This window comes from Rhinopithecus roxellana, chromosome 15 (genome assembly GCF_007565055.1).
Source record: "Rhinopithecus roxellana isolate Shanxi Qingling chromosome 15, ASM756505v1, whole genome shotgun sequence".
NCBI lineage: Eukaryota > Metazoa > Chordata > Mammalia > Primates > Cercopithecidae > Rhinopithecus > Rhinopithecus roxellana.
Window position 1 is genome coordinate 2,588,835 of NC_044563.1, and position 25,558 is coordinate 2,614,392.

General features: G+C 52.6%; 1 protein-coding gene across 7 annotated transcripts in view; it reads right to left on the reverse strand.

Annotated features, from left to right (window-relative positions):
• Positions 1-2,139: 2,139 nt before the first annotated feature.
• CARS1 (cysteinyl-tRNA synthetase 1) overlaps positions 2,140-25,558 on the reverse strand; it is a 55,559-nt gene continuing 32,140 nt past the window's right edge. For all 7 annotated transcript variants that reach the window (XM_010382076.1, XM_010382083.1, XM_010382078.2 and 4 more), the window contains 13 exons: positions 21,354-21,466; positions 20,270-20,398; positions 19,760-19,889; positions 19,551-19,654; positions 18,990-19,087; positions 18,229-18,418; positions 16,864-16,932; positions 13,419-13,500; positions 7,685-7,765; positions 6,174-6,241; positions 3,774-3,833; positions 3,200-3,283; positions 2,140-2,459 (listed from right to left, as the gene is read on the reverse strand). In XM_010382076.1, the coding sequence (XP_010380378.1) occupies positions 2,325-2,459; positions 3,200-3,283; positions 3,774-3,833; positions 6,174-6,241; positions 7,685-7,765; positions 13,419-13,500; positions 16,864-16,932; positions 18,229-18,418; positions 18,990-19,087; positions 19,551-19,654; positions 19,760-19,889; positions 20,270-20,398; positions 21,354-21,466 (1,343 nt within the window). In that variant the 3' untranslated portion in view covers positions 2,140-2,324. The remainder of the gene's footprint in view (positions 2,460-3,199; positions 3,284-3,773; positions 3,834-6,173; positions 6,242-7,684; positions 7,766-13,418; positions 13,501-16,863; positions 16,933-18,228; positions 18,419-18,989; positions 19,088-19,550; positions 19,655-19,759; positions 19,890-20,269; positions 20,399-21,353; positions 21,467-25,558) is intronic.

A 25,558-nucleotide genomic window follows, 5' to 3' on the forward strand; every position in this document is an offset into this window, starting at 1 on the left:
TTTTTCTAACTCATATTTAATAGTAAAGTGCTTTTCCTTGACTTCTTTGATTTTTATTCTTGTATTTTTTTCTCTTACATTAAAAACTTGGTTGCTAGGCTGGGCACAGTGGCTCACGCCTGTAAGTGGCTCATCCCAGCACTTTGGGAGGCTGAGGTGGGCGGATCTCTTGAGGTCAGGAGTTCAAGACCAGCCTGGCCAATATGGTGAAACCCCATCTCTACTAGAAATACAAAAATTAGCTGGACTTGGTGGCACGTGGCTGTGGTCCCAGCTACTTGGGAGGCTGAGGCAGAAGAATCGCTTGAACCCGGGAGGTGGAGGTTACAGCGAGCTGAGATTGCTCCACTGCACTCCAGCCTGGGTGTCAGTGATCTTATTTGTCTTGGCATATAGGGTTTGAAAATTACAATGCCAATATTACTACTAACAACAAAACGATTGCATTGTTTGACTTTTCTGCACCTTTTTTGACCTTAGAAGATACCCCATTAAAGATGTGTAGCAAAAAATGGCCAATTCTCAGCAAGTTCAAGTTCTTGAGGTTGCCAATTTGATTTATCGTTTTGTGCCATATGGTACTTTCTGAAATAGCCACAGTAGTATTTCCCCTCCCTTCTGGAACCCAGTAATGCCCACCACAGGGTGGTGTCTATGCCTCCCCCTCCCCATGGACGTGGGTGGGCCTTGTGACGGCCTCCACTAGGGAGGACAGTGGAAGTCAGGACATGACCTCCGAGGTTAGATCCTAAAAGGCCAGATAGCTCCTGTCTCTCTCTCTCTCAGGACTTGCGCCTTTGGAGCTATAGGCTGCTGCGACAGAATCAGCCACCCTGAAGCCACCAAGCTAGAGAAACCACACAGAGATAAAAGGTGCCCAAGCAGCCCCAGTATGGGACCCAGGCACAAACCTAGAGATGACCCCATCTGCCTGCAACTGAAAACCAATCTGCTGAGTCCAGTCAATCCAGAGCCATGAGTTATTAACATGATCGTCGTTGTTTTCAGCCATGAAGTTTTGGGGTGATTTGTTAAGTGGCAACAGATAACTGGAACACGTTTGTTTTACTTTGTTTGGGGGACTTTTCTTTCTTGCTGGTTTAAATTTATAGATAGATAGATAGATAGATAGATAGATAGATAGATAGATAGATAGATAGATAGATAGATAGATATAGATATTAAAAAAACACTGACAAGGTTCAAAGTCAGACCTATCAATACCCAGAGACTGTCCCCATTGATTTATAACCTTAGTGCTCCCTACATAATGGGTGGGTGCTCTCAAGCTGTGCCAAGCACCCTGCTGATGCACAGACAGGCTGGTTCCAGCCTTTCCCTGTGTCACACACTACTGCAGTAAACAGCAAGCGCACGTGGAGGGCAACAACCAAGAACCGGCACACCCACAACCCAACACTGCCACACTCCCCATGCTGGGGCTGCTGCCACCATCCACGTGCACTGGGTAGAGTGTCTCCTGGCTGTCCACAGCACCAATGACTGTCTTTTGTCCGGACGGATATGGCCCGGCACCAGCTTCCACAGGCATGAAGCAGGCTCTGGCTTCTGCTTACGCCCTCCTCAGCCAAGGATGGGTAAGCACCTTCACGTCTGGGTGCTGATTCTCAGTCTAGGTGAACCAAGTGTGGGGGCAGGGTGGCAAGGACAACACTGGGCACTGGGGACAGAAGGTCCCTGCTGTGTTGAGAACACCCCCACATCTCACCCATGAGCCATGCACATCCTGGACTTGCTGTCTCCAACGGCAGTTCTGGGCAGCTCGCCAGGGGCCTGCCTGCTGAGCCACTGGCTATGCTGCTGCCCAGTATGGAATGGCTCTAGGAAAACCTGCCGTGTGTTTATTCATCAGAACCCGAGGGCAGACTGAGTGGCCTTTGTCTAGGGCTCAGCAGGCTCTGCCAGTCTGAGCCTGTCTTTTTCCTACTCAAATACCTCCAAATGTGCCCACACACCAGAGATTAGCCGATAGCCATCAGCATGGGGGAGAAATTCCTCGGCCAGCTGAAGCAGCTCAACTGACCCAAGCACCTAGGTTGTGACCTGCTGACCAAGCGGCCCTGGCTGGCCACCAGGCCCCCTGCCAAGTGCTGAACATGCAGAACAAGGCAGAGAGGGTCTCATTGTTCAGAAAAATTTATTATAATGTCTCAGAGCCAATGACGACACGAACCTACATGAACACAACTCTTAATTTAGGACCCAAGGGCAACAATAAGTGTGACTGGAGCACTGGAGCGCTGTCACGGAGGCAGCCAGGAGCCACTAGTCCGCAATGGTTTAAAAAGTCAGTCCTGCGCCCCTCACTGGAAGCTTCCATTCTGAGGCATCTGCAAATATTCCTTGTAGAGCTTCTCCTGAGCCTCGAAGAGCTTCTTCACCTTCTTGGCTTGCCCTTTGCTGAGCTCTTTGCCCTCTGCGTCATGTGTGGGCAGACCCTGAAAAGCCAGAGCACAGTGGCTATTGGTCTCTGCACCTGGGTAAGCCCAACTCCCCTTTCTTTGCCCTCCTGTCTCAAAGTGTGCATCTCCCTGATGCAGCCATGTCCTCTTGCTTGGACAGTCACCACACTGCTCTGGAGCCAGCACACTGCTCTGGCGCCAGCACACTGATCTGGAGCCAGCACACTGATCTGGCAGTGCCAGCTCTAGCAGCTAAGAATGGGAGAGGGGCGGCCAGAGTCTGGGGGTGCTTCCTGACTAAGGTGAGGGGCACTATGCCCCTCAGAGCCTACCCATGGCTGAGTTCTGACACAGCCGGCCCAAAGGTACCCAGCAAACACATCCAAATGCCAGCAGGGAGGGGTCTGGAGGTTTGGAGGCAGTGGCTGTGAACTGCTATGATGAAGGACCTGGGGGCAGGAGGCCTATCTGCGCCACCGCACTTTAGCCAGCTTGTGAGGGCCTGGGTGGATCTCGGCCCGGGCCACAACTCCCAGGGCCAGGGACCAGAGCTCGCCACACCAGTGGAGGGGTGGCCCTGACACGGCTTGCCTAGCTGCCTGGGCTGTGGAAGGAGCTCAGTAGTTGGGCCAGGAGGCCCTGGACCTAAAGCAGGTGTCAGATTTGATTCCAAATTTTCTACAGACAGAAAATCTGCCTGTCCAAGGTTGAAAATTCCTGTCCTCCCAATTTAATGTGGTCTAATAAAGTTCCGAAAAGAAGAGAAGGATGCTTACATTTTCATCAAACTTGGAGTATTTGTTGGTTTCTGACAAGAACATCTCACTAGGAGGAATCTTCATCTTGGCCAGCTTTGCTGCCTGGAACACACAACACAGCACAGTCACTGCCACTGAGCAGCACCTGGGGCTCCACACTGTGAACGACATCTGCTCATACCTCCAGCCCTCAACTTGCTTCCCAGCCCTCAGATTCAGAGTGCTACGAAAGACGGGAAGGGGAAAGCCAAGGTGGAGGGAACATACAAGGAATTTAAAATTAAACGAGATGTTATTTTACAGCAATAGTGGAAAGCTTGCTAGAAACATTAACAGCAGTAAGTCTGTAAATGCTGTCTTGGAGCTTGTGAACAACTGGCACAGCCTTCCCCTTGGCCAGGCCTTCCCTGCACCCGATGTGAGAAGGGCCTGGCAGGCCTTGGGTGGTAGAGGCAGAGAGCAGAGTGCCTTCTGCGAGAGTCTGCAGGGGCCTGGCTAAGGTCCACGGAGGCACAGAGAGCCACAGGGCATGGGGTCAGGGTGCACTCCTGCCCAGGAGAGCCCCCACCCCCAAACAAACAAAGTGCATTACTTCTTGTTCCTGTTTCCTCCGGGCCGCCTCCTCTTTCTTCTTCCTCTTCTCCTCTTCAACCTAGAGGGGCAGCACAGAGCCGGATGAGACAGGGCTGCCTCAGGCTGCTGGGTCTGTCGGAGTGAGAGGTCCCGCAAAACAAGCCCCTCTCATAGGGCCTGGCATGGAGGGCTGAACTCTGACCAGGCCTGTTCCACTGTGGGGAGGCAAGTCCATGTGCTGGGCAGCACACCCACCCTCGTCCGTTCCTTTTGGGGATCCTCGGTGGCACCCCTGGGTGCCTGGCCCTGCCCTAGATGCAAAGGTATGCAGTAGGCAGACAAACAGAACCAATGCTAAAAGATCCAGGCACCACTAACATGAAGAAATGGACCAGCATGGTCAGCCTGGCCTAAGGAGAGAGGATCCGTCAGGCAATGACCAGGACAGCACTGCGAGGGTTACCCTGAGCGGGTCTTGGGATACCTGGGAAGGAGCAAGAGCCCCAGGGCAGGATGGGGAGAGGGTGGCGGAGGCCAGCCTGGGGCTGGGTGAGGAGACCAGAGCCCACTCCAACCTGCAGGCAGCACCCGGGCAGGGGTGAGCGCAGCCTGATGCTGCAGGAAGAGCTTATTAGTGGAGCCAGCAGGCTGTGTGCTGGTGAGGGAAGCCCTCAGTTGCTTTGGGAAGTTCTGGCCTGAGCCACTCCACGAATAGACATGCCCTCCACTGACGGAAAAGGAGCAAGTTTGGGGAGTTGAAAATCACATTTTCACATTTCCTCTGGACAGCCTAGGTTTCAGGTGTTTCCCAGCCCAGTGGAGCTATCAGGTAGGCAGCTGGGCACAAGTGTTTCTGGGCCATCGGATACATGATAGATGGTGGAGAAGCCGCAGGACCAGGTAAGGTCTCCTGGGGAGGCTCCACACACAGAGCTGGGGAAAAGAAACCAGGAAGGCACAAAGAGCTCAGAGACTCAGGATGGGGCCGGGCCAACAGGATCCAGCTCTTTCGAGGTACATGGAGGGAGAGCAGGGCCGGCTGAGGGGAAGGGGCTGAGGTGGGGGAGGAAGGAGCTGGGCACTGAGCTTGGAGGAACCAGAGAGGCAGTTCTCAGGATTTCTGCTTTTTCCCTTTAAAAGTTAGGATGTGTTTATGTGCTGGTGGGAATGGTACAGGGAGAGGCAGGATCCCTCCCCCATGGTGCCTCGGGCCTGGGGATGCCTTCTCGCGGCAGTTTGGTGAGGTAAGAGTCCCTTGGTTGGGAAACAGGAGCTACTAGAAGTCACAAGCCACAGCCAAGGTGGCCAGTGGAAAGGCCAGCACAAAGAGTACAGGGCCTGCGAGGCTCTGGTCGGGCCGCCCTGGCGCTCCTCTTGTCTGCTTCCTGCTTCTGAGCACTCTGCCAGGGAGTGCAGCAAGCCAGGGTGTTTGTACAGCTAGCACCAGGCCACCTCACAGCACAGCATGGCAGGCGAGACCCAAGGCTAGGTGAGTGACTGTGATGGAATGAGGAGGGGCCCTGATGAGGCAGTCACATCAGCCAACTTCACAGGGCAAGCCCAGCTCCTCCCAACCTGCCAACCAGGATGGACCTGCAGACCACTCACCACTGGAGCTTTCCCCAGAGTTCCAGTTTGTCATTCCTCCAAAGCACTGCAAACTCCAGCCACCCACACTTGTATCTGGCATCAGCTCTCCCCTTGTGCCTTGGGCCAGTCCAGGGCTGGGCATAGATGCCTTCCCTGACCTTGCACATCTCATCTGTCAATCACCCACCCTGTCGATTCTCCTTCCTCAGTTCTTCCCAGAGCCTCCTTCCTGAGAACTGTGACATCCAAACTCGCCCTCCACGGTGGTCTCCTGCTTTAAGCCTCTTGGGGACCCACCTGCTGGTGGCAACAGCACCCAAGGGCTACCTCCCATAGTGTGCACTGGGGGCCCACGTGCCTCTCATCCTGCTGCCTACATCCCAGGGTGCCCCACGCACTGTGCCCAGAGGTTCTGACACTGCGTTTTTGTTCCTGTTCTTCTCTCCTATCAGGCACTGAGGAACTTGGACCATCCCTAATCCTGGGAGTGTTGTGGGGCGCAAGTGGGGAGTATGCTGGGCATAGGAGGTGGAGATGCATCAGTGACACGTACCACCCAGGTAAGGGCAAGGTGTGACTGGGATCTTAACATGTCAGCTTCACAGTTTGCTAAAAGTGATTGGTTTTCATTTAAACTGAGGGAATAATCTTTTTAAAAGAGGTGCTTCATTAGAAGATACTAGTTAATTTTTTCTTTCTGACATTTATAAATACTGGGATTTTAAAAAAAGTATAAACATCAATGCTTAAAAAGTAAACTATGTAATAACCACAACGGTTTTTACCTTTTCAAAAAATATCAAGCTTAAGTCATTTTCACTTTACTCACCTGTCTCTTTTCTTCTCTCTCTTTTAATAAGGTGTTTCTGTCTACCAGTTTCACCACCGTGGGCAGTCCTGCAAAATAAACAGCGTGTGAGAAGAGGCTGGGCTCTGTGGGCCATCCCCACTGCTGGGCCAGCCCTGCCCTGCCCAGACCATGCTGTGCTGCCCAGTCAGAGCAAGGGCCCACTGGAGAAAAACAAATAAGAACCTCCATAGCAGCAGTGTAGCACAAGAGAACATTTTGGTTTGTGTGTGAGTTTTTTTTTTTTTTTTTTGAGACAGTCTTGCTCTGTCATCCAGGCTGGAGTGCAGTGACATGATGTCAGCTCACTGCAACCTTTGCCTATCAGGTTCAAGTAATTCTCGTGCCTCAGCTTCACGAGTAGCTGGGACTACAGACACACATCACCACACCCAGCTAATGTTTTATATTTTAGTGGAGACAGGGTTCCACCATGTTGCCTAGGCTGGTCTCGAACTTCTAAGCTCAGGTAATCCGCCCACCTCAGTCTCCCAAAGTGCTAGGATACAGGTATGAGCCACCACACCTGGCGAGAACATTTTGTAATTGGAAGGTAGGAAGGTCTTGCCAGCCAGGAGTAGGAAAATATGACATGTCATCTGAGATTTAAAATTACCAGGGGCAGAGTGGAAGAGTGGAATTGGAGGGTTCATAACACAAGAAATGATAAATGCTTGAGATGATGGAAATCTCAGTTACCTAAATTTGATCATAATACATCATATGCATGTATCAAAATATCACATATAGCCGATAAATATTTACAACTATTATGTATCCACAAAAATTGAAAATAAGGCTGGGCATGGTGGCTCATGCCACTTTAGGAGGCTGAGGTGGGCAGATCACTTGAGGTCAGGAGTTCAAGACCAGCCTGGCCAACACAGTGAAACCCTGTCTACTAAAAATACAAAAATTAGCCATGTATGGTGGTGGGCGTCTGTAATCCCAGCTACTCGGGAGGCTGAGGCAGGAGAATCGCTTGAACCCCAGAGGCAGAGGTTGCAATGAGCCGAGATCACGCCACTGTACTCCAGCCTGGGCAGCAGAGAGAAACTCCGTCTCAACAAATAGATAAAAATTAAAAATAAAAAACAAAAAAATTAATTTTCTGTAGACCAAAAACCCTCTACCAAGTGGGAGGACAGCATGAAATTTGTTGACAGTGTACAGGATACAGGCTGGTTTCCTTAGCTGAGAGCATCAGAGGCAGCAGCAACAGGGGCAGTGGGCAGCCAGGCCCCAAGGGGAGATGACACGCAGGGGAGGTGACGCCACCACACGCCGCAGTGGGATGGAGCTACAGGGTGCTCCCCTGCCCCTGCCAGGCTGGCCAACGTAGGAATGGTGCCAGGGGACCCATGGGGCTGCCACTTTGGGATTCTGCATCAACAATTATGATGCATGAGCCTCGGCCCAGCCCCGGGAGCTCTCCCTGTGACACCTCTCCAAGCTCCTGGTAACTTCATAGCAAACAGCAAGGGCTCACCCACCTTCGTGGTCTTCAAACCGCACCCCAAGCTCGGGCAGGATGTCGTCCCGCAGGGCATCGCTGAGCTGCAGAACCTCAGGGACTGCGGGGAAAGCAGAGCAGTTCCGTTAGATATGAGGGGCCGGGGCCCCCAGAACGAGTGCCTCCTCCAGTGCTTGGGAGGGAGGGGCCAGCAGCTGGATCGGCTACAGAAGCCCAGAGACTAGTGTCCCCCGTAAGCCCAGGGGCTGTTCTGGGGGTGCAGGGCAGAGCTGGGAGGAAGCACAGCACAATGGCTGCTGGAAGCGGTTCTTCCAGGAAAGGGACCCAAGTTGGGCCAATAGCAGGGGTGGGAGGGTCAGGACAGGCCAGGGGGTCCCTACGGGTGCTAACACTCTTCATCTGAGGCAGTTTCTCTGCTGGTGCTAGAATCAGTTTTCTTTTTTTTTTTTTTTTGAGACGGAGTCTCGCTGTGTCGCCCAGGCTGGAGTGCAGTGGCGCGATCTCGGCTCACTGCAAGCTTCGCCTCCCGGGTTCCCGCCATTCTCCCGCCTCAGCCTCCGAGTAGCTGGGACTACAGGCGCCTGCCACCGCGCCCGGCTAGTTTTTTTTGTATTTTTAGTAGAGACGGGGTTTCACCGTGTTAGCCAGGAGGGTCTCGATCTCCTGACCTCGTGATCCGCCCGCCTCGGCCTCCCAAAGTGCTGGGATTACAGGCTTGAGCCACCGCGCCCGGCCCAGTTTTCTTACGGAAGGACCATTTAGACTCAAGCCCCTAAGGACTTGGTTCCCAAATGCACACAGGACTGGGATGGGGGTCCTGATCGGGACCCAGGAGAGCTGAGTCCCAGGACCACTAAAGAGCTGTGGCTGTGTGAGAATCAGGCCTCCCAGGGCTGAAGCAAACGCAGCTGGAAAGGCAGGGGTTAGCAGTGGGGCTGGACCACAGGTTGCTTCCCAAGACTGTGCTCACCTCTGCCTCTGACTGGGGACCAAGCCCAGCTGGGAGGGTGAAGGGAAGCATGACAGGAAGAGCGGCTACGACCTCCATCACATAGGGAGGGAGCTTCACTTGGAAACCCACCGTCTGTGGCTGACTGGCTTCAGAGCACAGCACTGCAGACTTGCCCAGCATCCCACGGTTCTCCTGAGGGGCTCCTCACACAGTCTCTACCAGATGCCCCCTGTGCCTCTGCTCTGCCCAAGTTTTCCCCGTCCCCAGCCCACGCACAACGCCCAGGTGGGGAACAGGACGTAAGGAGTTTTGGGTGTTGCAGGGTAAATGGGATGCCAACCTATCTCAGAAAGACTCCTGAGTATTGGGTGATGCGACAGCATCTCCTTGACTACATCGACAGGACGGATGCTTGCTGCTCTCCAAGTGACAACTTTCTGCTCTGAAATCTGACCTTGGATTTGCTGGAGTCACCACACCCTTTAGTTTTCTTCTGGCCCCTCAGCTTGCTGCACCCAACTGTGCTAGGTGGGCAGGTGCCCTGCCCGCAGCCTGCTGGGAACCCCGCCATCCCACCCCATCCTCCTGCCTGGCCTGCTTTTGGGCAGCACTGGCCACGTGCATGCTGCCATTCTCATCTGTCCTTTTCCTGCTGTGTCCTCATGACCGAGACCCCCTACAGCTCCTTGCTGGGTGCCCCACACCTTCGTTCACTGCTAGATAGAACCTTTACATATCCAGCCAGGCACGGTGACTCATGACTGTAATCCCAGCACTTTGGGAGGTTGAAGCGAGTAGATCACGAGGTCAGGAGATCGAGACCATCCTGGCCAACATGGTGACATCCCATCTCTACTAAAAATACAAAAACTATCTGGGTGTGGTAGAACGTGCCTGTAATCCCAGTTACTGGGGACGCTGAGGCAGAAGAATCACTTGAACCAGGGAGTCAGAGGTTGCAGTGAGCCAAGATGACACCACTGCACTCCAGCCTGGCAACGGGCTCCGTCTCAAAAAAGAAAAAAAATGCATATCCTTGGGTTTCAAGGCCCTGCCCACAAGCACAGCCACCTTGGGCAGCTTCCTGAGTTTCAACCTCCCCAGGCAGGGACCTAGGGGAACAATAGCTTTTATATTTGTCCGCAGTATCATTCCTGGGAACGGGCCCTCCTCAGCAATCTGAGGAGGGGCTGACTGGGGCATGAGCTGAGGTAGGTGCCTGCCCTTCAGTCTTTGAAAGCCACCCCTGGATGGCACCCTCATTAGAAGGAAGGCAAGCCAGCACCCGTGGTTACTGTCACGGGTGTCATGGGAGGCCACAAGGCCAGCAGCACCCCAGCCCACCCACCATGTGTGATCATCAGAGCAGGCACCAAGAAGCCTCCTGGGCCACACTCCCTGGGGGAAAGGGACACACGCCATACCCCTCGGGCCCACACCAGCCTCGGGGTCTGGATTCTGAGGAGCTGAGGAAGAAGGCTCGTAGCCACTACGGCACCCAGCAAAGGAAAATGTACTCCCTGGGTCGGGGGCCACCCACAAGGGCACCTGTGCCAGCTGCCCAGCCTCAGTCCTGTCGCATGTAGGAGGCTGTCTCCATGACATTTGAGAAGGAGAAGGTGCATTGGGGCCACCTGTTAGTGAGCAGCTCCTCAGAAGCATCAGGTGACCCCACAGCACCTGAACACCTACAGTGCAACTGCTGCCTCTCCAGCAAGTGTCCTGCCTCCTGCCCCCGGCCCAGCACATGGTAGGCATTCCCTGGCGCTCCAGGAACCTGTGTTTACAGAGCTTAAGAGCAGATGCCAGGCACGGGCACACCTCTTCTGGTGTGGCAGCTGGCGCAGGTACCCTCGTGAGCGGCCCCTGACCCTGTGAAGCTGGGCAGCTGGCACAGGTGCCCTCATGAGTGGCCCCTGACCCAGGGACTACATTTTCCTTTGCTGGGTGCCATAGTGGCTACGAGGTTTCTTCCTCAGCTCCTCAGAATCCAGACCCCGAGGCTGGTGTGGGCCCAAGGGGTACGGCGTGTGTCCTTTTCCCACAGGGAGTGTGGCCTGGGAGGCTTCTTGGTGCCTGCTCTGATGATCACCCACTGCTAGCCTCTGTGGCTTCTGTTAGCAGAGCTGGGGCAGAGGAGCAGACAGTGACATCATCATCAGGGATTTACTGAAGAGAAATGTGGGCTACAAAGATAACGCAAAGGTGATGAGAATTCATCCACGGAAGAATAGATCAGGGTCCATCCATTCACGGAATATGATTCGGCCATTAAAAAGGCAGGAGGTCCTGACACAGGCTGTGACATGGACAGACCTGAGGACACTGTGCTCAGTGAAATAAGCCAGACACAGGACAAACACTGTGTGACTCCACTCATGTGAGGTCCCTGGAGTAGTCAAATCCACAGAGACAGAAGTAGAGGGTGGGCACCAGGGGCTGAGGGAGGGGATGTGGAGTTGCTGTTCCACGGGGACAGAGTTCCAGTTTGGGAAAAGGGAAGAGTTCCAGAGACGGATGGTGGCAGCTGCACAACACTGTGAATGTCCCTAATGGCACTGAGCTGTGTATTTTAACACAATGAAAACAAAAAATTGGCGATGGGGAAATGGCATCATCTCGCCAGTGCAGAGGACCCTGGCTTAGCCCCTGGCTTTCTCACTTCAATGCCTCTCTCCTGGTCAAACCCCGAACCCACAGCCCTCCTTGCCAGGCCTGTGCTCTCTAGCTGACTAGACCGTGGAGGCATTTCCAGGGGAAACAGTTTCTTTTTCGTCTGTGGAGCACCTGGCCTGGGCCAAGCAGATCCCAGCTGATCTGAGGGCCACCCCTGAGTCTGTTATACACTCACTTTCTCCTCGGCCAGCCACGAGATAACAGTGAATAACAAAAAAGTCATTATTTGCTGCTGCTGGGGAGACAGAGTGATTGCGCCAGAGCCACCTCTAACACGCTGCCCCATCGGAAGGTCTGAGCCCCTGGAACCCCAGGGTCTCTGGTTCACAAGGCACATATGGAATGATGTACAGGGTAGGGGTCGCCACCATCTTAACCTGGGGCCAAACCACTTCCAATGCTGGCTGGCTGGTGCCACTCTCCAGGCCTCAGCAAGCCCTGTCCCGGTCAGTGCCACCAAGCATGAGCTTGTGCCTGGCCAGTCCCCCTTCAGTGCCCTCCTGGGGCTGTGGCATGCCAGAGAAGCCAAGGCCACATGCACAGTCTTGTGTGACCCGGGTTGCTGGGGACCGGGCTCGGCCTCCGATGTTCCCCAGAAGGCAGGTGGAAATGCCCAGGCTGCCTCCAGGAACGGCCTTTCCAAGCCCATGACCCCAGCGATGTCGCTAAGTCAATGCTGCCAAGATTGCTGGAGAGCCCTGCGCTGGTCCTGAATGGCTGGTCCAGGCTTGGTTCCATTTGGTTCAAGTGCTTTGAAATGCTGAGGGCATCAGGTGTTGGAGAGAGGCGATGGTGCTTACCTGGTCAGGTCAAGTGCACCCACCGCGGCCTGTTAGGGGCTTGGTCAGGCCCAGGCCCCTCTCCACAGAGCATTTGTGGCAGCCCGGCAGCCCAGCCAGCCTCTCCTCTCACCCAGTGTCCTGCACTCTGTCCTGCAGCCTGTGGAGCTCTGAGCTCCTAAAACTCTTTCCTGCCCTCCCACCTCCTGCTCCACTGTCACTTGCCTGAAACAGGCCCAGATTCAGCTCCTCCACCTCTCAGCCCCTCCACCCGCCCAGGCTTCCTGACCTTCCTCAACGTGCAGCTTCTCCTAGAGGCTTGCTGGGTCTCTGTCTGCTCTATCTTCAGCATGCCCTGCCGGGATGCTGCCCCACTGTGACCCTCCATGATGGGCTATGCACAGATGGGGACCAGGTGGATCCTAGGTCTGACTTCCCACAACATAGAGGCCCCCTGGGGAGGAAGCGTAGCACAGCAGGTGACGGAGTAGCATTCAAGGTCAGTGTGACCTGGCTGGGGCTCTGCTTTCCTCTTTTGGAGGATCATGGGGGTAAATGAGGCAATGTGCAGAAAGCAGTAGGCGGGGCCCAGCACATCCTAAGTCCTCAGTATGTGTTCCCAGCTGTGCTATTACTCACCAATCAGAACTACTCAGTGAGAAGCAAAGGCCTGACGGACGCTGCTTGTTGCTGTGTTTAACACTTTTTAAAAACTGGCCCTCAAAATGAATGCTCAGATCCAGCACTTTCTAAGTCTTAAACCACACACATCTCAGAAATGTCAAAAGGTGAAGGAATGGCTGCTTATGGACAGTGAGGGGCCACTGTGTGAACCCCAAGTTCAAGCATTCATCTGGCATGCCTCAGCAGACAAGGGAACCCTGGAAGCTCCACCTCAGCTCCACTCTGCAGCAGGAACGAGCCACACCTCAGGGCACGCAGCCTACCAGGTCACCAGGAGCAAAAATAAGCCCCAGTGCGAGCCAAAGGGCAGGTGGTGACGGCTGGTCAGAAGGCCCTCCATTCTGTCTCAGCTCAGAGAAGGAGAGGCAAATCAGCCCTGGCCCATCATATCACATCCTTGGTCCCCAGTGCCCACTCAGCTGCGCTCACTCAAGGAGTCTGCCCTGCAGGGACAGGCAGGGCTGTGGTGACTGGGGTGTGTGGTGCTAATGGACCTGGTGGGTCCAGGCCCGGGACACCGTTCAACACCCTGTGGTGCACAGGGCAGCCTTCACAGAGGATGATCCGGCCCGAATGCCATATTGCCTAGGGGGAGACGCCCGAGTCCAGGGAGCCCAGTGAGGGGAACGGCTCCCACACTCTTTCCAGCAACTGGTCCTCACCTTTTTGCTCTCGGGCAATCTTCCGCACTCCTTCTCGGAATTCTGATAACACCTGAAGGTAGGGCATGACTGTGGACTCGAGCTGTGGAAAGAACAATTTTGGTTCGCTGAGAGCTGCTCACACTCCTATATTCATAACTGAAGAATAACTCAGCGGCCATGACACAGGGCAGGGACTGCCATGGGCAGTGCTGCTGTGCACACTACAGCTGTGACCGGCATCCCAGAGTCTGGATGCTCTCGTCCCCGACACGCGGTCCCTGCTAGGTGTGCAAGTCACACAGAGACTTGCCAGAGAGCATGAAGGCCAGAGAGCATGAAGTGAGCTTCCTTTCTACTGCAGCAGGTGGGCTCTGCAGCTGCTCTACCCAGCTGCTGACAGGCCCTGCTTTTCTCAGGTCAGACACGCTGCTGTGAAACAGCTTGTCTTTATGGTTGCAGAGGGGCCATCTCTGGGAGGGACTATTTCCTAAGGGGCCCAAGGACATCACTCCCCAGGCTGGGGCCTTACCTATGCTGAGGCTGGCGGCTCCCGGGCCGTGCTTTCGTCTGATCTGTGGTCACACATACACTTGTTTAAGATTAATGAACTCCATTAAGTACCTACTATCTACATGCACAATAGCAGCTACACTAAGATTCACTACCCACAGTAACACTGGGGAGGCGGCCACAGGATAGAAAAACCTTTCTACTACATTTCCCTTTTTTTTTTGAGACGGAGTCTTGCTCTGTCACCAGGCTGCAGTGAAGTGGTGTGATCTCAGCTCACCGCAACCTCCGCCTCCCGGGTTCAAGAGATTCACCTGCCTCAGCCTCCCGAGTGGCTGGGATTACAGGCACACACCACCACGCCCAGCCAATTTTTTGTATTTTTAGTAGAGACGGGGTTTCACCATGTTGGCCAGGATGTTCTCAATCTCCTGACCTCGTGATCCGCCCACCTCGGCCTCCCAAAGCATTTCCCCCCTTTTTTTTTTGAGACGGAGTTTCGCTCTTGTTGCCCAGGCTGGCATGCAATGGTGATCTTGGCTCACTGCAACCTCCGCCTTCCAGGTTCAAGCGATTCTCCTGCCTCAGCCTCCCGAGTAGCTGGGATTACAAGCATGTGCCACCACGCCTGGCTAATTTTGTATTTTTAGTAGAGACAGGGTTTCTCCATGTTGGTCAGGCTGGTCTCGAACTCCCAACCTCAGGTGATCCACCCACCTCAGCCTCCCAAAGTGCTGGTACCACAGGCATGAGCCACCACGCTGGGCTAGCATTTCCCTTTTTTTTAACAGGACAGAAAAGGTTTTAGGCTTTTGAGCAAGGTTGCTCCCTGCCCCTTAGCTGATTCAGCAGCTCAATAACCAAAACAAAAACATTAGCAAGTGCTAGCTGGGCACAGTGACTCACGACTGTAATCCCAGCACTTTGGGAGGGCGAGGTGGGTGGATCATGAGGTCAGGAGTTCGAGACTAGCCTGGCCAACATAGTCTCTACTAAAACACAAAAAAAATTAGCCAGGCATGGTGGTGCACGCCTATAGTCCCAGCTACTTGGGAGGCTGAGGCAGGAGAATCACTTGAACTCGGGAGGTGGAGGTTGCAGTGACCGGAGATGGCGCCACTGCACTCCAGCCTGGGCGACAGAGTGAGACTCCATCTCAAAAACAAAAACACACAAATTTAGCAAGTGCAAAAGTCAGGCAGGCTAACAAGCCCCTGAGTCTAAGCCAAGCTCCCTTACATCCAATTCTGCATCTGAACTTTGGACTTCTTGGGGGTTTTAGATCTGTATCTCCGCCCATCACACAGCCAACCCAGACAAGCCTCAGGGAAGGACCCCACTGCCAGGCTCAGCCCCAGCCTTAGGGGCACTGGAGGGGAGCTCTCAGAATGGCTGCAGGGGTCTGTCTCAAGGATGCCTGGGGCTGCAACCCCCACCTAAGCACACTAGCAGGTGGCTGTGTGGCAACACTGAGGTGGTACAAGATGTAGGAGCTGCCTCACTTGCTACTAAAACCATTTGGATTTGGAAGTTAATCTATGAATGTCAAAAGGCCATGATGTGTGGGCACAGGACGTTTTGCCAGCAGGCTCACCATTCGCCACAGCTGCTGCTTCCCAATCAGCTGACTGCAAAGGCCAAACGAGGCTGCTTGGGGGATGCAGATGCGTGTACACAGCACACTGAAGGCACCCCCCACCAACCACAGCAGCCATTAAGATGAAAAACACTGCAGTTCAAACGCAGGCTGACTTGAACCCAGGAGGTACGTTTTGGTTTTTTGTTTATAAAGAAAATAAGCATCTTAGTATCATTTGCGCAAGAGAACAAAGAAGCTTTGTGGGTTTTCTTAAAAGCACCAAAGAAGGCTCATATCAGGAAGTCTCAAAATACCACACCAACAGCTAGTGCTACGGCTGGCAAAAGGCACCGGGCACACAGGCCAGGCACTCTGGCAGGACTTCTTACAACATGGACTGTTTTCTCTGTGCAAGTTGGTTCCTGGGGGAGCATCTGTAAGCTCCATCTGCATGGGGGCTCTTCACACCACTTGTCATTAGGAAACAAGATTTTAAAAAGGTTTTGCATTTTCACTTTGTACTAAGCTCCTGTTTTAATTAAAATTACAGTTGTTATATTTAAATATTTAGATCTGCATTCTAATCGAATAAAGAGAATTCTTGACCTGGGAGGGGGTAGAAGTTCATTTGAAGAAGCCAGACTGTGGTCATGTCAGAGGGGACAGGCGTTCTACAGCAGAGGGATATGACTGACAGCGTGTGTCTGCTCACATGCCAACTGCAAATGGAAGCCAGCAACGCAAGCCAGGGTGTTCTGGATAGATTTTCTCACTGCACAGACCCATTAGACAGGGGGCTCTATAGGATGACCTCCCCCTGACCTGTGGGCCACAGTTCTGGGGCAGGGGGTTCTGGCTCAGGCCATGTGGACCGACCTGGGCTCAGGGTCAGGACTGGGCCTGGTAGGGCATCTGCCCAGCCCCATGGGGACTGAGGCAGACAGTGGTGTATCTCCCCATCAGTGTAAACTCTGTGCTGTTTGTGAACTCTGCAGCCTTTCAATGAAGCGTTTACTGAATACAGGTCAGTATATGTGACAAAGTCACGTGGGAGTTCATGATGCCAAGTGGCCACAGCAAAATGCAAATAAGCAGTGGCATTATGTAGTTGGGGTCCAAGACTAAGCTCATGGGACAGCACAATGGCAAAGTGCCCCAAACCAACAGACACAACCGAGACAGACCCTCCACACTGGCAGGGCAGCTGACCACACTTGGCACTCTCAGAGCCAGATCTGCCTTTCAGCCCGAGGCGCTATCTGGAAGGGTCTGGTGTGGGTGGGTAGACAGAGGAGGGGCAGTTCAGAAGGACACAGAGCGGTAGGGTGTGAGGAGGGAGCAGGTGCAGAAGGCAGGACGCTGTATGCTACTCACATTGAGGCTGCTTCCAGACCCTCCAACCGGGAACCCCAGGGAGCTCTCCTCTTCTATGGCCCCAAAGATCTAGGAAAAGAAACAGATGGGACCTGAAGCTGTGGGGAAATGAAGCCCGCATGTGGTGAGCAGCCATGAGCTGTGTTCCTCATTCACGGGAGGGGGTGCCCCAAAACCAGGAAAGAGACGGAAGCAGCAGCTCCAGGAGCCCCAGAAACACGAGCCTGAGGGTGCCCTCATTGCTCTAGGATGGCCCTGACTCACAGCTACCCTCTGCAGCTCTGTTTCAGCCAGAAGCCACTGGAGCCTGACAACAAGGAAAGAGGAGGAGAGGGTAGGGGAGTGAGTCCAGGCCCTGCTGGTCTTTCAACGTGCACTGCGGGGAGGGCTCTGCACAGGATGTCTTCAGAGAGGAGGCCTTGTCCCTGGTTTCCCTTCTCTCTCCTTTTTTTTTTTTCTTGAGATGGAGTCTCGCTCCGTCACCCAGGTGGGAGTGCAGTGGCGCAATCTCGGCTCACTGTAAGCTCCGCTTCCCGGGTTCACGCCATTCTCCTGCCTCAGCCTCCCAAGTAGCTGGGACCACAGGAGCCCGCGACCATGCCCGGCTAATTTTTTGTATTTTTTTTTAGTAGAAACGGGGTTTCACCATGTTAGCCAGGATGGTCTCGATCTCCTGACCTCGTGATCTGCCTGTCTGGGTCTCCCAAAGTGCTGGGATTACAGGCATGAGCCACCGCGCCTGGCCTGGTTTTGCTTTCAAACTCCAAGATGGGAGTAGAGGGAAATTGAGGCAAAGGAAAGCAATAGCTCTGAGTGGGGGACAACTATATGGATGTTACTTCTTTTTGTCTGCTTTTAAGACAGGGTGTCCCCTCTACTGCCCAGGGTGGAGTGCAGTAGTACAATCACGCCTCACTATGGCCTTACCCTCCTGGGCTCAAGCGAGTACCTCACCTCAGCCTCCCAAGCAGCTGGATAACAGGTGTGTGCCACCATACCTGGTAATTTTTAATGCATTTTATAGACATGGGGTCTCACTATGTTGCCCAGGCTGGTTTTGAACTCCAGGGCTCAAGTGATACACTCACCTGCCTCCCACAGTGTTGGGGTTACACGTGGTTATAACTCCCGAAATGTTACAGGTTATAGGTTATAGCTGTGCTGTGCTTATGGGTGTCATCTCTAACGTGTGAAAAGTACACCAGGAACCAAACACGTGGATAGAGGCATGTCTCCACGACTCAGAGGTGCTGGGCACCAGGCACAGCATTGGGGGGCATCAGAGGCCTCTGTTCTCCCAGTCCTGGGGCCTGGCTCCTGTGTCTGCACAGGCTGAGGGATATGCCTACCTGGGGCCTGGGTTACCTTCAGCATATGGGTGAGGTAGAGGGCGATGTTCTCCAGCAGAGCCCGATTGGGCCTCTTCCTCACGGCTTTCCGGGCTGCCATATAGAGGTTGCACTGACTGACCAAGGCCCGCATCTCTTCCATGACTGTGCGGGTGTCAACGTTGTCACAGAGGGCTTCATGAATTGCTGTCTTCTTGTCATAAAAGCTGAGCAACAAAGAGGAAGGAATGTGAAGTCAGACCTGATAACACACCATAGAAATTCTCCATGTGGCCAGGCACAGATTACAGGGATTACAGCGCCTGTAATCCCAGCACTCTGGGAGGCTGAGGTGCGTGGATCACCTGAGGTCAGGAGTTCGAGACCAGCCTGACAATCATGGAGAAACCCCCGTCTCTACTAAAAATACGAAATTAGCCGGGCGTGGTGGCAGGCGCCTGTCATCCCAGCTACTCAGGAGGCTGAGGCAGGAGAATCACTTGAACCCGGGAGGTGGAGGTTGCGGTGAGCCAAGATTGTGCCATTGCACTCCAGCCTGGGCGACAAGGGCGAAACTCCATCTCAAAAGGAAAATAACAAAAAATAAATTCTCCACGCACTTCAACAACCAGAGCAGCTCCCATTAGCGGAGCCGCCTGCCCTGAATGAATTCTGCACAATGTACGACAGTGTCCCCAGCCCTTCCTCGACAGTCCAGGACACATGGTGGCCAAGATGCGAGGTTAGGCATAGAACATGGGCGTGCTGGAAAACCCCAAAGAAAAGGCACCACCTTACTTCTTATTCAGTTCTGCTTCTTCTTCTCCCCACTTTTCAAACTGACCAGTGATGTCAACAGGAGCTCGAAGGATATCTTTCACATTTAAGAAAAACTCCTGAAGTTAGAAAAATCAGTTTAACAGCATTTAGACGACTTTTCTATCCTGAAATATCTGATAAAACTGTTCTACTGCTGTGATTTTACTTTTGGAAAAATCTGAAAGATCAGAACACACTGACATTATGCAAGTGGTCAGAAAGAAAGGAAAAGATATTTCTTTGACAGAAACATGTCCTTGCTTTAGGTTCACGGATGCTCATTTGGTGGGAAGTACAAGTCAGAAGGACGTGCACTGCAGTGACTAGGAGGATGAGGCCTCTGTCCACTCTGCTGAGCCGTCGGCCATTTCAGGAGTGGTCCCGAGCCTGTTTTACCCACTAGCATGGAGGTGTTTTCACCAATGTGCTGGTCTCCATTAGAGGCATCGGGAGGCTGCTGCACCTATCACCACTCCACAAGGAGCCCACTGTGCAGGCGAGGCTGCTCCGCCAACCTCCAGGAAGGGGCTGGGAACTCACATTCAAGAACTTCTCATACTGAAGCGCTGACTCCATGGTGTTGCTGGAGTAGTCCAGGGTGTCCTTCCACGAGTGCATGAGGAAGGCCAGCCGCAACTGCCGTGCTGCAGGGGGACACGAGACAGCGACGCCCTTATCTTCCCGAGTGCTACAGCCATTACACATCTATGAGAAGGTGGGTAGGGTCTGTGGGAGAAGCCAGTGTATACCTGAATGCTTCTTCAAGGCATCTTTAATGGTGATGAAGTTTTTCAGTGACTTTGACATTTTGCAGCCTGCAATGGTCAGGTGGCCTGTATGCAGGAAGTACCTGACCCAGCAGTCGTTTTCAAAGTAGGCCTGTGCGGAAAGAGACATAGGATGTCAACAGTCATGTGTCACTGGGGCCGCCTCCTGCCACCTGCACTGTCTGCTGCCTTGTGGGTGCTGTCCACAAGCAGGAGCTGCATTTCCCAGGTGGTACAGGCAGGGCTCGGAAAGAGAGCCCAGGTTAATAAGCCAGTAGGTACCACAACTGGTTCAAATCCAGGCCAGTCTATTGCCAAAGGCCAGGCTGCCAATGCAGGCAACCACACTAAACGATCAGGGTTCAGATTCCACGAGCCCTGAGGAAGGTGTCAAGTGCTAGTGAGAGAGGCCCTCCTGAGGCGAGGCCCGGGCTCACTTTTCCTCCACTGCAGTGCTCTTGCAGCTGACAAGGGGACCCTGTCTCCGCCTACCTCCGACTGCGCCAGCTCGTTGTCATGGTGGGGGAACCGGAGGTCGAACCCACCTCCGTGAATGTCCATCGAAGCCCCGAGGAGGGTGCCTGCCATGGCCGAGCACTCGATATGCCAGCCCGGACGACCCTGGAGAAAGTCGAACACACAGTGACCGACCGGCCTACCCGCGTGTCCAGGCCTTTATCATTTATCACTTCAAGTTGATGGCCCTTAAACCCTCTGAACTTTAACGGAATAAGTGTTGAATCCCACACATGAAAAGACTAAGGGAAGGCTGGGCGAGGTGGCTCACACCTATAATCCCAGCACGTTGGGAGGCCGAGGCAGGCAGATCACGAGGTCAGGGGTTCAAGAGCAGCCTGGCCAACATGGTGAAACCCTGTCTCTACTAAAAATACAAAAATTAGCTGAGCATGGTGGCATGTGCCTGTAATCCCAGCTACTCCAGAGGCTGAGGGAGGAGAATCGCTTGAACCAGGACCAGGAGGGAGAGGTTGCAGTGAGGTGATATGGCGCCACTGTACTCCAGCCTGGTGACAGAGCGAGACTCTATCTCAAAAAAAAAAAAAAAAAAAAAAATGCTAAGGATAGCCTTCTTTGGTGAAGTTCATAAACCAGTCCTGTGTGAGCTGAGGCTTAGGTGAAGTTAGTGAATTACATACAGACCTCTGAGCCCTTGACAGCTGCAGATGGTCACACCCCTTCCCAGGTTACCCTGCAGTCGAGAACTGCTGTCACCGGGAATATCAGAAGGCATCCTACACCCTGGGGCCTGGAATACTCAACTTAGAGTCACAGAACACAAGAACCAAGAAGCCTCCATGTAGGTCTACTCTGATCACGTCTCCACGTACAGACCAGGAAACAGAAATCCCAGGAGGGAAGTGATTTGTCCAGAGACTCAGGGAGTTTCCATGATGTCCAGGTCCCTGGGGCCAGGCAGCCTGTGCTGCACAAACACCAGGTTCTGGCCCAGTGACAACATCCTTCACACCTAGAGCGGCCTCTGCTGGCGGCCTGAGAGTGCGGCTGGTGCCAGTGCCCCTGCCCAAGTCCCACACCTTCTAGGCCACTCGCTCACCTTTCCCCAAGGGCACGGCCAGGATGGTTCTCCGGGCTTAGAGGCCTTCCATAGAGCAAAATCGTTGGGAGAGCGCTTCTCGCTCAGGCGGTCTGCAGAGATGCTCAGGTCCCCTGCAAACACGAGGGATGCCAGGCAAGGTCACTCAGCAGCACCCACAGATCCAGGTGTCGCACTTCAAGGCCATCCTGGGTGCCTAATGGTCAGTCCTTCTGATTAACTTCTGTTTATTAACTTGGCTCAAGCACTTCTTCAAGTTTACTATGTATTACCAGATTCTGGTGTTGACCCAGTGTCTAGATTTACAGAATGGTTCATAAGCCCCAAAGTCACCAGCTTATACACCAGTGTCCAAGCAGACCTGGCTGACCTGAGGCCACATCTGGGGACTCCGTAAGACATTCTCCTTCCTGCTGCCTTCTCACAGCATTGGCCCACCAGTGTCTAGGACAGGTGACAGCACTCTGGGCTAAAGCTAGGAGGTGACGTAGTGGTACAGCCCACGGGGGCATGGCTCAGGGATCCTGCCTGGTTCATGCAGGTGGGGCCAATATGTCAAGGGCCTGCACGACTATTTGCTTACAGGTTCCGGGGGATACAAGGATGCAGCTAAGCTGCCATGTACTCCTGCAGGGAACCTGGCGGCAGTGCAGTGGTGAAGAGGACACTTGCTGTCCTTGTGTATTTGTAAGAGGAAAAAAGGTGAAGGAAACTAAAGAATAGTCCAGGAAGGCCATAAGAAAAGGGGAGTACAACTCTTGGCACAAACTCTCTTTCCTAGACAAAGCCAATGATCACCCGGCCAACAAGAAATGAGACTGTCTATGCCTTGCTAGGAGGGATGAGAAATAAGTCCTTGATGAATTCCATGCATTGACTTGGTGACACTCAGCCACCCGATATTCAGGGTACAAGATGTTCTGAGTCCCCAGAAAAGGCATGCACCATCACTGCAGATTTCGCTCAACAATACATGCAGGACCAATGGAAAAGAGCAGCTGCTGTGAACACAGAAACCTGTGAGCCAGTCCAAATGCCACAAAGAGACTCAGCCTTTGTTCGATGAATGGGCAGAGCAGAGGCCTTCCCTGCAGGCACAAGGTTGCCAGGACCCACTCCAGGTCTTGCCTGGCTGCTGCAGCCTTTCCTGGTCCCTGGTCTAAGGGCTGCCTTAGGTGCTGTCACCCCCTTGTGGAGGAAGAACAGACTCCACCTAGGGTTTTAACTCAGGTGACCTTGAAGAGGCTGCAGTGAGAGCTTTCCAGGTAACAAATCCACTTTTCAGGTACCTTAATCAGGCAACAGACCTAAGCTGCCCTGAGAAACAGAGTCAAGAGGAAAAGCACTGCTAACTATATTTTTTAAAACACCAACTTCATGATTATAAAGTATGTACTAAATGTAAAATATTTGGAAGACAAAAAAAAGAAAACTAGGAAAAAAATTGCCATAATCATTTAACCTAGGAATTACTACTGTTAACATTTTGGAGCACTGAATCCCAGATTAAAAAACAAAAACAAAAAACCTCTGATTTATCCACCAGATTTATCCACCAACACGGAAGGACTCTGTCCTAGTTTCCTTCTACCCACTCACTGTTCTGCCATCGACAATTTTGCGAAAGCACAATTTGATATGGCTCATGACATTCTCTTTTAGATGCTCTTTGATAGAAAATGTACATTTACGTTTTTAATTTTTCATTATTATGAAGTTACTCATGAAAGTTTATTTCTGATTTTTTAAAAATACACTTCGAAAAAATTTACAACAGAGAACACAGGACCCTCCCCACAAATACCCTATCCTCCAGCAAATGTCACACTGCGACTGCCCTCATAGGGTTAATAAGAATTCCAAGCCAGGCTACAGGCAGAATGACGGTCGCCGGCCAGGTGCAGTGCTCGTCCACTCGCTTCCCTGAAGCTCTAACTAACTGAGAGTCACACAGCCCACTGACCACCTGCTCCACCACTGTTCCTAGAGATAGAATCGCTGACCCTGGGCCTTTTTACCAAGAATTGCTTAAGGTATTTTTTAGATTCTGAGTTCCGGCAGGACAGCTGCCGCCAACTGGTCTGAAGACCTGCACCAAGGAACTGACTTGTCGCAGAAATGCGGTTTACCTCCCTGTCCCATGACTTCACCCCTCACCTCCCCAGCAACCAGCAATCCCCATCACCTGTCTAGGCCAATTAAAAACCCCTCCACAAATCTCTCAGGGAGGCAGATCTGAGGTTTCCTCCCATCTCCATTTGTTCACCATGCAATTACTACACTTTTTCTGTGGCAACCCCTGGTATCCCGGTATTTTGACTCACTGTGCATTGGGCAACAGACCTATTACGGTTACAACACAATCTCTTTCAAGTTTTCCTTCTTGGTTTCACTTCCTGTCTCTCTCCCCAGAGGCAGAGGGAGTGTTTCTAGCTTTGACCCTACAAGCATGTTCATACCAGCACAACAGGGTCCTGTTCTCTCCCATCGAGAGAGCTTCCTCCCTGCACTAGGCCTTCCTGCCACATGCCTTCCCAAGTGGTCTGCATGGCCCATCAGCCTCTGGTGGGCCATCTTACTTGATGGAGGGAGGAGCTGTCATCATCCAGGACCACTTGGGCCCCAGCATCACCTCTCCCCTTTTCCTCTACCATTAGAGTCCCCATGGCTAGAGGCACGTGACTGCACAGAGCTAAGGCTACAATCCTTATGACTCCCTATGGTGGGGGGAGGTTGCAGGGGTGGTCATGTGCTCAGGTCTGATCACTGACTGTGGAGGGGTGGAAATCCATGTACCTCTTCGGTCCTGCATATTTGCTGTTAGATTCTACTCCTGTTTCCTGGAACTTAAACCAACGCTGAAGTCATTCTGGGAGAAAATGGGTCCAAGAATAAATGATATTTAAGAAAAAGAGCCTAGATGGGGCCCATAGCAAAATTCATCATAAAGTGGTGAGTCAGTGTGCTCCAGCTGCCTCCAGAACATTCCTTCACCACGTGACCTGAGGGCACTGCTCCACTTACCACTCCCATCTTTCCCATGCGCAGCCGGTTTCCTCCTGGCATCTAAGTGTCAAATGCAGTGTGAGTTATTCATGGCTTCCTCTAAGGACTTTTTGAAACGCTCGACTATATCCATAGTTACATTCCGCTTTTGTCTTGTTATTCAAACATACATATATACATACATACATACACACACACAGGATCTTGCTCTGTCACCCCAGCTGGAGAGCAACAGTGTAATCACAGCTCACTACAGCCTCGACCTCCCTGGCTCAAGCAACCCTCTCATGTCAGCCCCCTGGGTAGCTGGGACTACAGGTGCACGATACCACACTCAGTTAATTTTTAAATTCTTTGTAGAGATAGGGTCTCACTACGTTGCCCATGCTGGTCTCGAATTCCTGGCCTCAAGCGATCCTCCTGCCTTGGCCTCTCGCATGAACTGTAATTCAGCCCTAATATGTTTTTCAATCTTCTACTTTCATTAATTAAACTTGCTAAGGGTTTTTCTGTATTATTTTTTGAGAAGAATCAGCTTTTGGCTTTTACAATTGTTTCTTTAATCTCTATTTTACTTTATGTCCTCCTATTTCTTTCCACTTCTTGTTCCTTTCTCGACTTTTTGACCAACTGCTTAGCTCACTTATTTCTTTTTTTAAATTTGAGATGGAGTCTCTCTGCCACCCAGGTTGGAGTGCAGTGGCACAATCTCAGCTCACTGCAACCTCCGCCTCTGGGGTACAAGCGATTCTTCTGCCTCAGCCTCCCAAGTAGCTGGGACTACAGGCGCCCGCCACCACGCCCGGCTAATTTTTGTATTTTTAGTAGAGACGGGGTTTCATCACATTGGCCAGGCTGGTCACGAACTCCTGACCTTGTGATCCGCCTGCCTTGGCCTCCCAAAGTGCTGGGATTACAGGAGTGAGCCACTGTGCCCAGCGGCTCACTTATTTTTAATCTTTGTTTTTTAATAACTACATTTAAAAAATCAATTTCCTCTAATTGGTGCTTTAGGGGCATTCTCCAGATTCGGTGTGTGGCAGCTTTGCTGCTACTCTGCTTAAACACCCCTTATTTCCCATCGTGGTTTTCTTTCCTAGGAGCTATCCAGGAGCATGATTTCAACCGCCCAGACAAGTTTGTACACTTCAGATGTCCTGTCAGTGTTGGTATCTTTTTTATTTAAAAAAATTTTTTTA